The sequence below is a fragment of the Parasteatoda tepidariorum genome, chromosome 10 (assembly GCF_982258835.1).
Source record: "Parasteatoda tepidariorum strain Cologne lab strain chromosome 10, Ptep-v5.0, whole genome shotgun sequence".
In the NCBI taxonomy this organism is placed as follows: Eukaryota; Metazoa; Arthropoda; class Arachnida; order Araneae; family Theridiidae; genus Parasteatoda; species Parasteatoda tepidariorum.
The window spans coordinates 23,514,458-23,527,497 of record NC_141764.1 but is presented as its reverse complement, the minus strand read 5'-3'; the positions used below and the strand labels follow the sequence as shown (position 1 = coordinate 23,527,497).

Sequence of the window (13,040 nt, the reverse complement as noted above, 5' to 3'; positions counted from 1 at the left end):
TAATGATGTTAGTGTCCGTCTATTAGTGAACGTTTTCTATCTGCATATTTAAAAAGGCGGATTTTTTATTTAAAAAAAATAATTGTTTTCCTAACTTCGTTGATGTAGTCAGTACTAACATATATGTCTGATATTTTAAATATGCCGTATCAAGACGTGGTTAAGGCACTGATCTGTCATTGTGGAACACTAGGGTTCGATTACCGGTCGTGGATTGAAGTTTAGCTTTAGATTGATTGGTACTACCTTGACTGGAATATTAGAGATGGAAGCTATACAGTTTTGTGTAGTAGACGTTGCAATGACACACTAGTGCATACTTATTTCCAAGTTCAATGATTCAAAGTGTTTTCAATTTCGAAAATATAGTTCCAATAGATTTGTCATGAGATCTGGAAATTTAATTTCAAGCCTTGCTTAGTTCAGTTTATTTTGAACACTTATAAATTAATGGAATGTATGCAGTGATGGCCACTGTATAGAGCTTTATAACTCTCCCTGGACTGGGACTTGGGTGCACAAATATGGTGAATAGAGTCTCCAACTACGAAGAGTCTTGGTTCGAATCCTGGTGGTAGGTTCAGATGGTCCCTTCAACACGTTTCTTTATTAAGTTTAAGACTATGCATTTTTGTTAAAAATGTGTACACCGAAGAGCCATTACATTATGATCACGCTGCTAATAACATGTTGGACCCCCTATAGTCCTCAAAACTGCTAGCACCCGCCTTGGCATTTATTTCACAAGGTGCTGATACGTAGTCTGAGGTATCCGGTACCAAGCGCTCACCAACTGGTCCTGCAGTTCCCTCACATTGCGATGGGATAACGTGGCTGTATGAATTTGGTTTTCCAAGTAAAACTGCAAATGCTCTATTGGATTAAGGCAGGTGAATTTGGGGGCCAAGACATGACTTGAAAGTCACTGGAATGTTCCTCGACGATTCAACCCTTATGACATGGTGCAATATCCTGTTGGTAAACACCATCCCCCGCAGGAAAAACTGTTGCCATGAATGGGTGAACCTGGTCTGCAACTATGTTCAAGTAGCTTACAGACGTCAGGGATTGTTCTATGAGGATTATGGGTCCTAATGTGATTCATGAAAACATTGTTCCCGGGAGAGAAACCATGAAAACCTGGGCGAGCCTATTGTTATAGATGGAGGGTGGTCATAATGTAATGGCTCTTCGGTGATTAAGTGCAGTTTGAATTTTGAATATATATGGTTTTCAAATTATGCTACTTTTGTTCGGACCTATTTTGACACATTTTTGCTCAATTTGGAAAAGCACTTTTTTAAAATGTGACTGCAAGAAAACGGAGAGATTTGAGAATGAAGAAAACTAAATTGCAATCCAACGTTATGACTCCTTGAGGGACAGCAGTAAGGGCTCATTAATTACAAATAATTAAAATACTATGTCAAACTGAACTTAAATTTCAACTTTCATATGTTTTGCAAATCTACTTACTATGTTAAGTCAATAAATTTCTATTGATTCCTTCATAAAATAAAACCTATCTTTGAGAAATATTTCGGAGGAATGAGAATTTTAAAAAGTTTCTCATGAATATAACCCAACAAAAACTTAGAAAAAAAATTTTCTAAAACATAGTTGGATCAATTACGTTTTGCTAAGTAAAACACCGAAAATAAGTATATTGAACTTTATTCAATTGCAAACTGTTTTTGTTTTTTCACATTTTTTGTTACGCTTTGCAAAGTAAGACACCGAAAAGAAGTATATTGAACTTTATTCAATTGCAAACTGTTCTTGTTTTTTCAGATTTTTTGTTCCAATAACGAAAAAGTTCTTTTTTATTCACCTGTTTAAATTAATGTAAGGATGTGTTTTAGGCAGCCATTGATGTGTTTTAAGCAATAAATACACAACTAATTGGAAAAATTCTGAATTTTATGTTCGTAATTTCCAGTAATTAATATATAGGATAATAATAATAAAATTTTTATCATCAAGGCATTAAGAGTTTAAGTAGCGTTAAAGTAAGAGATAGTATTAAGTGTGAATTACAGAGAAATGCGAATATAAGAACAAAAAAATTTTAACTGATATTAACTGTTTTCATTTTTTAAGGATAAAAAAACATTGAAAATTACAAATATTTAAAAATTACAATTTTAAGTCAACATTCATTAGCAAAGATTTTCATATTGTATTTTTCGTAAAAATAGTTTTGAAATGAATTATTCATTGTTTTAGCCACTTCAAAAGAAAGTGAAGATTATGGTTCTTACCAACAACTAGGTAAACAAACATTATTATTTTTTTATTAACTCTCTTTAAATTAATTAAATATTAGTTATTTGGATTATAAAAGATTTTCTTTTTATTTGTTTTTAATCAAGCATGTTGATTTAAATTTTATAAGAATATCGCTTGCAAAAAACTTCAAAACATATATATTTTTCAAATTTTGAAAGATACGATTGAAAGTTTATAATTGGAATTTAAAACTTTCAGAAACTTTAATAATTTGATTTTAAGAAATGCAATTAAGAATTGTATGATTAAATTTTAAATTAATTTAAAATAACTTTTTAATTTTGTTACCTACATTTTAAACTTTATCGAATATCAGAACTCAACTTACAAATTTTTTTTTACTTAAAGTAAAAAGTATAGTTTTACGCTCTACACAAAAAAGCCTGAAGAATCAAAAGCGTTTTATAACTAAACATTATATATTTTTAGTATAATAAATTTAAAATAATTGGCAGTTTATTTTATGAAGCGTAAATATTTTGCTGCCTAGAGTTTTCTTTTGAATTGTACTTATTCAATTCACATTAAACTCATGTAACTTATTAAATTAATTTAACTTTTAAACTTTTTAAAATATTTCAATTAATTCTGAAAAATATTAGTTTTGAAATAATAAACTAATATTTGAAATGTGTCAATTCTATCACAGGTAAATCTTCTATAAATGAATAATCAAATAACTTTTTATTTGAAAATGAACATATTACATTCTGGTCAATTAGTCACCATCACTGTTGAGCACATAAAAAAGAAAAGAAATTGAAATAAATATTCCACGTTAGCTAAGAATTCGAAATAATAATTTAAGGATTAGGATCTTTTTTTCAAACTTGTGAATTTTAAATTCGAAATCTGAATCTTCCTTCCAAAAACATTTTTTCCGCCAAAATTAGCAACAAATATTTTGCACTTCTATGTTGGTAAAGAATAACATCATGACCAAGCAGCCATATATTTCTTTCTTGAAAATCCTTCATTATTAATACTTCTCTACGAACAATTTATATTTTTAGAGAACAGCGTTTTGATGAACTGCATATTTATATCTTGATTTAAACTTTTTTTTTTCTCTAGTTAACTATAATTTCATTTTACAGGAAATCTGGGTGGATATGGTCAAGGTAAGTTTTAAATTTAATTTTATAACTAACCACTAAAAATCTACGTTTTCATTAAATAAAAAATTCAGTAATCAAAGCTTAATGTAAACCAGATCAAAATTGTTTCTTGTATTCCAAAAATAGAAAATTAATATTTTGACTGAAAGAGTGATTTAACCCCTTAACGATCGGTTAAATTTCAAGAAAACGGTGATAAAAGTGCCTGTTTTTTGGCTTTTGTATTTGTATTACGTATTTGATTAGTGCTGTAACTAGTTTAAAATGAACTAATTATCTACAATTACCTTAAAAATATTCTGATACTGCCATCAGGTGTGGAGAATGAGAAATAAAAATTTTTCCGGGCAAAAGAAATGAATTAGTTTTATTCTTATTGGCGCGTTACTACTGAACACTCCAGCCCGTCAATATCACAGGAGCGAGAATTAAAGAAAATTTCTAACCATTTTTGAAACAAAGCTTTTTTTATGTTTTATATAATAAATCATAAATCATAAATTAAAAATCATAAATCAAGAATCATAAATCTTAAATCATGAATCAAAAATCATAAATCAAAAATCATAAATCAAAAATCATAAATCAAAAATCATAAATCAAAAATCATAAATCAAAAATCATAAATCAAAAATCATAAATCAAAAATCATAAATCAAAAATCATAAATCAAAAATCAAAAGTCATAAATCAAAATTATTTCCAACAAGCGCAACAAATTTAATTTTTTCCCTCCCTTCCAAAATTGACTTCTGATATACAAACTTGAAAACAGTGACTTAAGACATTCTCCTTATATCGTCCGATATATATATACATATATGGGTCATTCTCACGAAAACTGTCATTTTTCAGTTCATAAAATCCCAACTCTGAAACTTTTTATATTAATAGAAATATGTAATGGCATTATGAAGAAAGTATATTTCCTATAAATTATACTTATTATTTAAATTAATTAATTAATTTCACTATTTAAAAAGTGAGGGAATGACATTTTATTTTAATACATGTTTTTCTCTAAGTTACAGCTACCTTAAGTTTTAAAATGATAACATACTAAGTATATCTAATATTTATTATAATGTAGTTTTATATATTTAATAGTTTTTACAGGTTTGGGAAATAAAATTGGCTGGCACGATTGAACAAAAAAAAAATTTACTAATATACTCATCTTGAATCATTCCCTCACTTCAGCATCATTCCCTCACTTTATACACTAGTGAGGGAATGACAAATTTAATCGAATTTAAAAATAACAGTTAGGCCTAATTAATTTCTGAATTCAATCACATACAATTATATTCATACAAGAAAGCAACATATAATTATCCACTTTCTCGATGAAGTTGTATTTTATTTTACTCTAAAAAACGACATGAGGGAATGACAAATGTAGAAAATTTTACCTGGTTTGATTCATTCGAATTTATTCCACAGCAAAGCTTCTTTAAGTTGAAGATGGAAACATACTGCAATTTTGTTCCATGATGCCAGTTCTTAACTGCCAAAGTTTTTATTAAAATATTTTTATTCTAAGAAATACTAGGGACAAAGTTTAAAATAGTGCTGTGTTAATATTTTTATCAGAAATTAAATTTAAAATTGATTTTCTGAATTCCATATTTCAATATTCTGAAATAAAAAACACGAATTTGTAATTTTTTTCTTTAATTTCAGAGACAATTTTTTCTTTTTTCTAAATCAACAGTGGGGACAAGTGAGGGAGTGACATATTGGTATATTTTAATTACCTAAAAATAAATAATAAATAAAATTGATAATTTTATTTTTATTCTTTTGTTAGCCTGCATTCTGAAGGACACTTTCCCTGAAAAAAAAATTTTCGTAAGTTGTAAAACAAGCATAAAATGTACTGGGGACATGAAAATGACTGTTTTTGTGAGAATGACCCATATAATCAATTCAACAGTGCAAGAAACATGCACTATTAGAAACAACACTATTAGAAACATGACTTATTTCCTTTAGATTTTATTGTGTGCTTCGAGTGTAAGCTTAGTATTCAATAAATTTCCATATCTTTTAAAGTTAATTTATAGATCATGATTTTAATATATTAAAATATTTTAGTATTTTCCCTCTTGCATTCAAACGAAATGTTTCTTATATTTTACACTCAAAATGAGCTTGGTGTCCATTATTTTTTTTCTTTTAGTTTTAACAACTGAAATTGATGATGTAAGTAATAAGTTTATTATTACGACATAAGTTATAAGTTTTTGACGTATACACATTGCCACACTTTTCATAATTTTATCTGATTCATGTATGATCTGATCCATTTTAGATCTGTGCCCGTCACTCCAGCACCCGATGAATGGAAAGAAACAATGTAGCATGTCCAATGGAGAATGGTATGGTATAAATTTAATCGATTTCAGAAAATTTCAAAATTGAATAAAATAGATAACTTGTTAATATGTAGGAGGTGCCATATCACATGTGAGACTGGCTATCAGTTCCCTGACGGGAACAGGGAATTAACTGTCATATGCCGGACTGGAGTAGGAGAGTGGGAGCCTATAGATACTTTTGAAGATTGCCTATGTAAGTATATTCAGGTATTTTATGGACATACAGTTCTAATTAAAGTTTATGGAATTAATTAGAACATGTTTTATTTTATAACCATTAAATTTTAAACCAATTGAAAAAAAATGTTTCATTTTCAGCTTTAATATGGTTAAATTAAACATTTTATATATTTCCTACCTTATATGGGTAAATTATAATTAAATATAATTAACAGGTTTAATTAATTATAATTAATACTTTTAATTATGTTAGTAATTAAAATTATTATTAATAATTTTAATTAATTTAATTTAATAATTTAATTAATTATAATTAATGTTTTAATTATAATTAACGGGTAATTTATGAACTCCCGTATAAGAGAAATAATTGATTGGGGGCCTATAGATACTTTTGAAGATTACCTAGTAATGTATTTTAATATCATACAGGTCTAATGAACCTTTATAGAATTAATTAAAAGTTTTATTTTATAAGCACTAAATTTTAAACCTTGTGACAAAAATTATTCATTTTCAGCTGAAATATAACTCAATTAAACTTTTCATACATTTCCTACCTTATATGGGAACAATTATTGAGAGATATTTCATGAACTCACGTAAAAAAATAAATAAAGCATTTTTTATGAACAGGGATTTAACAAATAAACATTGAAATAATTAAATATATTTTATGAACTCATGTATAAGAGAAATAATTGAAAGACGTTTTTTTTTATTTCCATACTTTATGATTTAAATCGCCGACCGGCCAGTGTAGGGGGCAGGGAACTGTCCTTGCATCAAAAAGGTCCTGGGTTCGAATCCCGGGCAAGGCATGGATGTTTCTTTCTCTCTCTGTGTGTTCTATGTCCTTTCTCCTTTGTGTGTGAATGTGATCCGCCCTATAAACGGGTTGTGGTTGTGTGAATGGCGTGGCAGAAGTCGAATTCCTGGCCATAGATGGCGCCACTGAAAAATAGGAACAATCGCACCCCCACTGCCTAAACAGGCATACGACAAAAAAAATGATTTAAATCAAACATATTTAACGACTATTCAAATGAGCTATAAAATGAATAAAATAAAACACAAGAGTAATATATAAGCATTAAATTGTTGTAAGAAAATCATTTGTAACTTTAACGAAATTAAAATTTGTTTTAATTAAAAACTATATGCTTTAAAAATATATTTTAAAGGTATTTAGAGTGAAAAAATTCAACAATATACTTAAAATTAATAATATAATTATGCGAAATTAATATCTTTTTTCAGCTATCTCTGTCGGAGGATATGGACAGGCTCACAACTTACAAACAGGTATAATTTTAAAAATAATAATTTTGAGATTTTTGCATGAAAACATACTTATCTATTCAGTTATAAAAGCCAGAACAATGAACTAATCTAAACTAAGAAAACACGTGGTTATATTGGAATTCCTTCAATATTTAAATTTCAAATAGGGAAAAGTAAAGAATAGAATTTTATCTAGTTTTTTTCTATATAATATGCTACAAGAAATTCGACAATTTTGCATTTGCGACATTCATTTTTGAGAAATGAATATCGCTTAAAATAATAATGCTAATTCTAATACTACATTATTTAAACACTTGACTTTAGATATTACTTTAAAGAAAATACTATCAATGAATTTTATAAAGAGCACTGTTTGGATTAAGTACAGTATAAAATTGTTCTATTGGCTCTATATTGAATAGTAAATAAATATAAAAATTTACTTATGTATAATCGAAAGGAGTTACTTTTGTTTTTCTTAACGAAAATATATTAAACAGTTCTTCCACTGTTTTTTGGATCATTCTGTATTTACCATTTGGTACACTTTGTGAAAAAACGACTTAATTTAACACACTAAAACATTTCATCTATAAAAAAATACACTACTATATACATATAGCTACACTACTTTATGCATTACCTAAAATCTATACGCATACTATAATCATCCACTTATCTCCGCCACCCTGGACATAAACGAGCTATAAGCTGAAAACTGCATAAAGCTCCAAAACAGAACGCCAACAATCATCATCATCATCATCAATAAAAAACAGCTTATAAACATATTCTATAAGCTAAACATATTTTCTCCGCATAAATCTTAATTTTTTTAAAAATTAATGATGAACCAAAACATTAAAATTTAAAAAAACAAAATGCAAAATTTTGCTAAGTTGTAAAAATAAATTTAATCTAATTATTTTTTTCAAGATGGTATATTAAATAAATAACATCTTAAATAAAATACTTCATAATATTGATATTTTTTTTGTACCCATCCCTGCACTTTTTAGAATTTTATCTAGAAAACCTGAAATATCAGGGAAATTTGAAACCTGATTTGAGCGGCCATCTTGCATTTGTACAAAGCTAAAGAAATGTTTGTAACATGCATTAAGTTTAAAACTGCTCAACAAATACAGTACGACTGAATTTCCTAAAATTCTAGAAAGGTAATATAGTTAAAACAGGAATATTTATAAAAGGGATATGAAATTAAAAAAATTAAAACCTTTCCAGCAAATTCATGTGATTGGGAATCCATTTTTCTCCCAGAATCCCTGTTTTTTTACTTCAAAATGCTTCCACCAGATGGCGCTGTAAGGAACAAGCTTGTATATCAAATAAAAAGAAGCTTTAAATCTTTCAAAGAACGATGTTTTTGAAACATCATAATATTTTTGAAGCATCAATCATGAGTCCTATTCAAATTTCACAACCAATGAAATTTTTTTTCTTACGTTGTTATTTTGTAATTATAAAAAATATTGAGTGATTAAAAAGTATTAGTCATAGTCATTTAAACAAAAATAATGATAGCCATGCAAATTGCAAAAGAAATGTGAACAAGCGGCTAGGAAAATGACTCTTTTCGTAAGAAATACAAATTCACGAAAATCTAAGCAATATAATAGAAATATAATTTTTTCACTTTAAGTAAATTTAATTATGTTCGACCTTATGTAAACAGAAATTAAATTATCTTTCGCGCAGAAAAATAGAACGATCCTATTTCAATATTCAATTCATATTTTCTCGACAAAATTTCTTAGCCCAAAATATTATTAAGATACCAAACAATGAATAGAGTGACAAAATAAAAGAATTTTCTCAATAAATAGCGAAGTTATTATGAATCTCTTTTCAAAAAACTCTAAATTTCGAAATATTTTTTCGTTCTAACAATTCACCTCGAAGTAAAAAAATACGAATATTAGGAAGAAGGGCAATTCCCTGAGGAATTATGAACAAAAGAAACCTTATAAGGGAAACTCCATGTGATGGTTTTATAAAGTCAAATATATGTAAATAGAACATAATTGAGACACACTTATAAAGGCTAAAATGTTATATAGATTTAAACTTACTTAAGCTTATACTTATAAGCTACATATAAATTAGGCTTAACTTTAAAGCTGAGAATCCGTATGATTTTCTTATCGTCAGTTATTGTTCTCGATTCCGTGAAAAATAATTGGTTGTTTACTATACTTAATAGGCAATTTCCTTTATTTTTTTATGTTTGCTTTATTAAAATAATTGTAATTTAAAATTGGAGTTTTAAAGGTCACCTTCGTCGCCTTGGTAACGATGTGCCTGACAGCAAAGTTACTTTTTTTCAAACTTTAAGAGTATCTATAACTCATAACTGTATATTATTAAGATAATAAAATACTGGCGTAGGGAAAAAACGAGATTTGTGGATACCATTGTTACGGAGAGGGGGAAATGGGGAAATAGCTTAACCTTGAAACTCCTATAATTCTATTTACAAAAACTACACTCTATAACAAAAAAATCGATGCACAAAGAAGGAGTTGTCCGATTGAAACGAAAATTGGTGGAGAGGAAGATAATGTACAGAATAGTAAATGATTAAAATTTCAGAACAATTGAATAATTTATTGCAGAGTTGCAAGTTCAATAAGATGTTGACCCGCCTCTAGCCTGGATAAAAGCTGCCACACGGTGTGGCATAGACCGATAAAGCTTCCGGATGGTCTCTATCGGTATTTCCTGACAAATTCGATCCAATTGTCGAACGAGGTCATCAACATCCCGTGGCAGATGCAATCGCCTTCCCATCATATCCCAGACATGCTCGATGGGAGAGAGGTCTAGTGATCTGGCAGGCCAAGGAAGAGTTTGACAAGCCTGTAGACAGTTCATAGCAACACGTGTCGTATGTGGTCTGGCATTGTCTTGCTAAAAAACCAGCCCAGGGCGCTGCAAAAGGAACGGTAGCAAAACAGTCTTAGGATGTCGTCGACGTACCGCTGTGCAGTATGTGTACCTCTAATGACGACCAAAGGGGTCCAGCTGTCAAAGGAAATGGCGCTCCAAACCATAATGCCTTGTTGAGGGCCGGTGTGGCGTGCATTAGTGAAGGCAGGATCTCCCCTCTGTCCTGTGCGTCTCCAAACACGTCTTCGATGATCGTCAGGACACAGTTGGAAGCGGGATTCGTCGCTAAAGACTATATGTCCCAAGTCGGCATCATTCCAGCCATATCTGTTCAAAACATTCATGCATACGAAATTTCAAAGCAATCGGATGATTGCTTCTTGGTGCGTCGATTTTTTTGTTATAGAGTGTATAAATGATATTTAACTAAATTTGAAGTTAAATGTTCATTTTCAATATATTTCTTTCATAGCAATTATTTAAAGTAATTAAAATGTATGTCAGTATATTATAATATATTCAAATATAACTTGCAAAAGTACTGCTCTTTGACAGACAAAACATAATTTTTATAGGAATCTATGGCCAGGGTTATGATGCTTTCTCACAAGGTAAGCTAATTTTTTCATTGTACTATAGTACCTTATGAACCGTTTATGAAGACATTGAATATCTGCATTTAGTATAAGAAATGTGCAAAATTATAAATTTTATGATATGAAAAGTTTTACTAATTCTACTAAAAATGTATGTTCTTACTGAAACTTGTAATGCTTCTACCTCAACAAGTGTTTTTTTTCTTCTTTTTTTTTCAATTTACTTATTCGTAATTTTTGAGCCTCGTGCACTATTATAATATCCATGTTTGATGAGTAATTATTTGATTATTTTAAGCATTTCATAAGAAAATTAAATGCAATAATCGTTTACTTGAGTGAGTTTGATGAGTGATATTTCAAATTTTTGTAAAATATTTTTAATTAATGAATTATCTTTTATATTGAAATTCTTGAGTACATATAAGCCTCTTTTATTTGTTATCAGAAATTCATTCATTATAACTGTTATAAATTTCAGATTCTTCTAAATAACCTTTTTTATACTCTTTTCAAGAATGGTTTAATTTTTTTAAAAACAGTTTGATTGCGTTGGTTTTTCATCGTACCTCACTTTGCAGACGTTATGGAAATTTATAAGTAGATTAGTAAATCATAATAATATTTAATAAATTTTATGACTCAGTCTCATTTTCTCGCAATTAATGAAAAGAATTGGAGATCAAAGGTAAATCGGAAGTCGTCATGGGGAAATCTTCAGAGGAAGGCATTGGCTCACATTGGGCTGTCTGGCCAACTATGATGATCATCATCATCTGAATTTGATTCTTGATTGCTCAGGGGATAGAGTGTTCGCCCTCCAATGAGGTGAACCGGTTTCAAATCCCAGCAATGGCTGGTAGATACGAATTCTGCATCCGGCTTGCACCAACCACAGTGCTGATGTGAAATATTCTCAGTGGTAGACGGATCATGGGTTAGAGTCCTCTTGCTGTTAGGCTAACCGTGGGAGATTCTCATGGTCTTCCTCTCCCTGTAACGGAAATGCGGGTTAGTTTCATCAAAAAAGTCCTCCACAAAGGCAAATTTCTCCCAATACTTGATCCAGAAGCTCCCTTGTTTTCTGTATTGGGTTCAAAATTGCAAGGATACGGAGTTGAACATTAGCTGTCGTAAACCCAAAAAAATGGGTCTGCTATTCAACGACGGTTTTAAAATATGAAATATCATCGGAATTTCCATTTTGCGTTTCTTAATTCTAATCTGTCTCGCTGTAATAACATTTAATTTCTGGTTTAGATCTTTGCCCTTCATTAACTCATCCTCCCAATGGCAGAAAGCAATGCAATATGGCCAATGGAATATGGTAAGTTAAATTCTTATATCAGTGCAATGAATCAGTATAGGGTGTTTTGAACATAAGGTGACCAAAAATGGTGAACATAAGGTTCATGAAACACCTGTCTCGTATTAAATAATCACTGATATACTTACTGAATTATTAAATATATCGTTTCTTTTAAGTAATACAATATGAAAGAAGTTGAGTCAAACATTGGGATGGTATAAAAATATCTCCTAAAAATATTTTTTGCAAGAAAATAACACAACCTTTTGCGTTCGCTATATTTAAATTTGATACTTTCATAAGACAAAAAAAAAATTTTGAGAAAACAATCTGTTCTGTAAATACAACCAAATTCACTTATCTATTTTTATGAAAAGATAGATATAATAATCAAACATCATTTTTATTTAATATCTCATAACACTTCTTTCATTCAATTTCTCCATATGAAGATAAGCCTTTTTCTAGCTTATAAACCAATAACCAATAGAGGCTGTGCTATTCATTTAATGATTTTTTACAATTTTGGCTATTTTCTAAATCATAATTAAAACATACTAATTTAAAAGTATGCAAAAAAATCGGATGGAATTTTTTTTCCTCTGATCAAATGTATGAAAATTTAAGTTACCCAAAAATTTACGAAAAAGATGTGATAAATTTATTCACTTCAAAAATACGCGATAAATTATGACGAAAATATATACTACAAAAAAAATCAGGTAAAAATTTACTACACTGTAAAAAATTGGGGCACTTTGGATGCATCGTTCGCAAAATCCATTTTTACGGTAAAATATTATATCGTACTTTATTCACTAATAATAATATAATTAGAGTGATTCAGTGATTTTACGGTAATTATTACAGTAAAAATTACGTTAAAGCAAGTTTTTTTTCATTTCCCGGAAAATGTTTCGGTGAGAATAGATGTTACAGAAAGAGTACCGACGCCCTAAGTGCAGGTACT

The 13,040-nt window shown here is 29.2% G+C and overlaps 1 protein-coding gene across 1 annotated transcript in view; it reads left to right on the top strand.

Moving 5' to 3' along the window:
• Positions 1-13,040, top strand: part of LOC107439698 (uncharacterized) — a 310,740-nt gene that overhangs the window by 29,676 nt on the left and 268,024 nt on the right. The window contains exons 12-18 of the mRNA XM_087152696.1: positions 2,227-2,271; positions 3,387-3,410; positions 5,722-5,788; positions 5,860-5,981; positions 7,229-7,273; positions 10,741-10,776; positions 12,022-12,088. Coding sequence (XP_087008822.1) covers positions 2,227-2,271; positions 3,387-3,410; positions 5,722-5,788; positions 5,860-5,981; positions 7,229-7,273; positions 10,741-10,776; positions 12,022-12,088 — 406 coding nt within the window. The remainder of the gene's footprint in view (positions 1-2,226; positions 2,272-3,386; positions 3,411-5,721; positions 5,789-5,859; positions 5,982-7,228; positions 7,274-10,740; positions 10,777-12,021; positions 12,089-13,040) is intronic.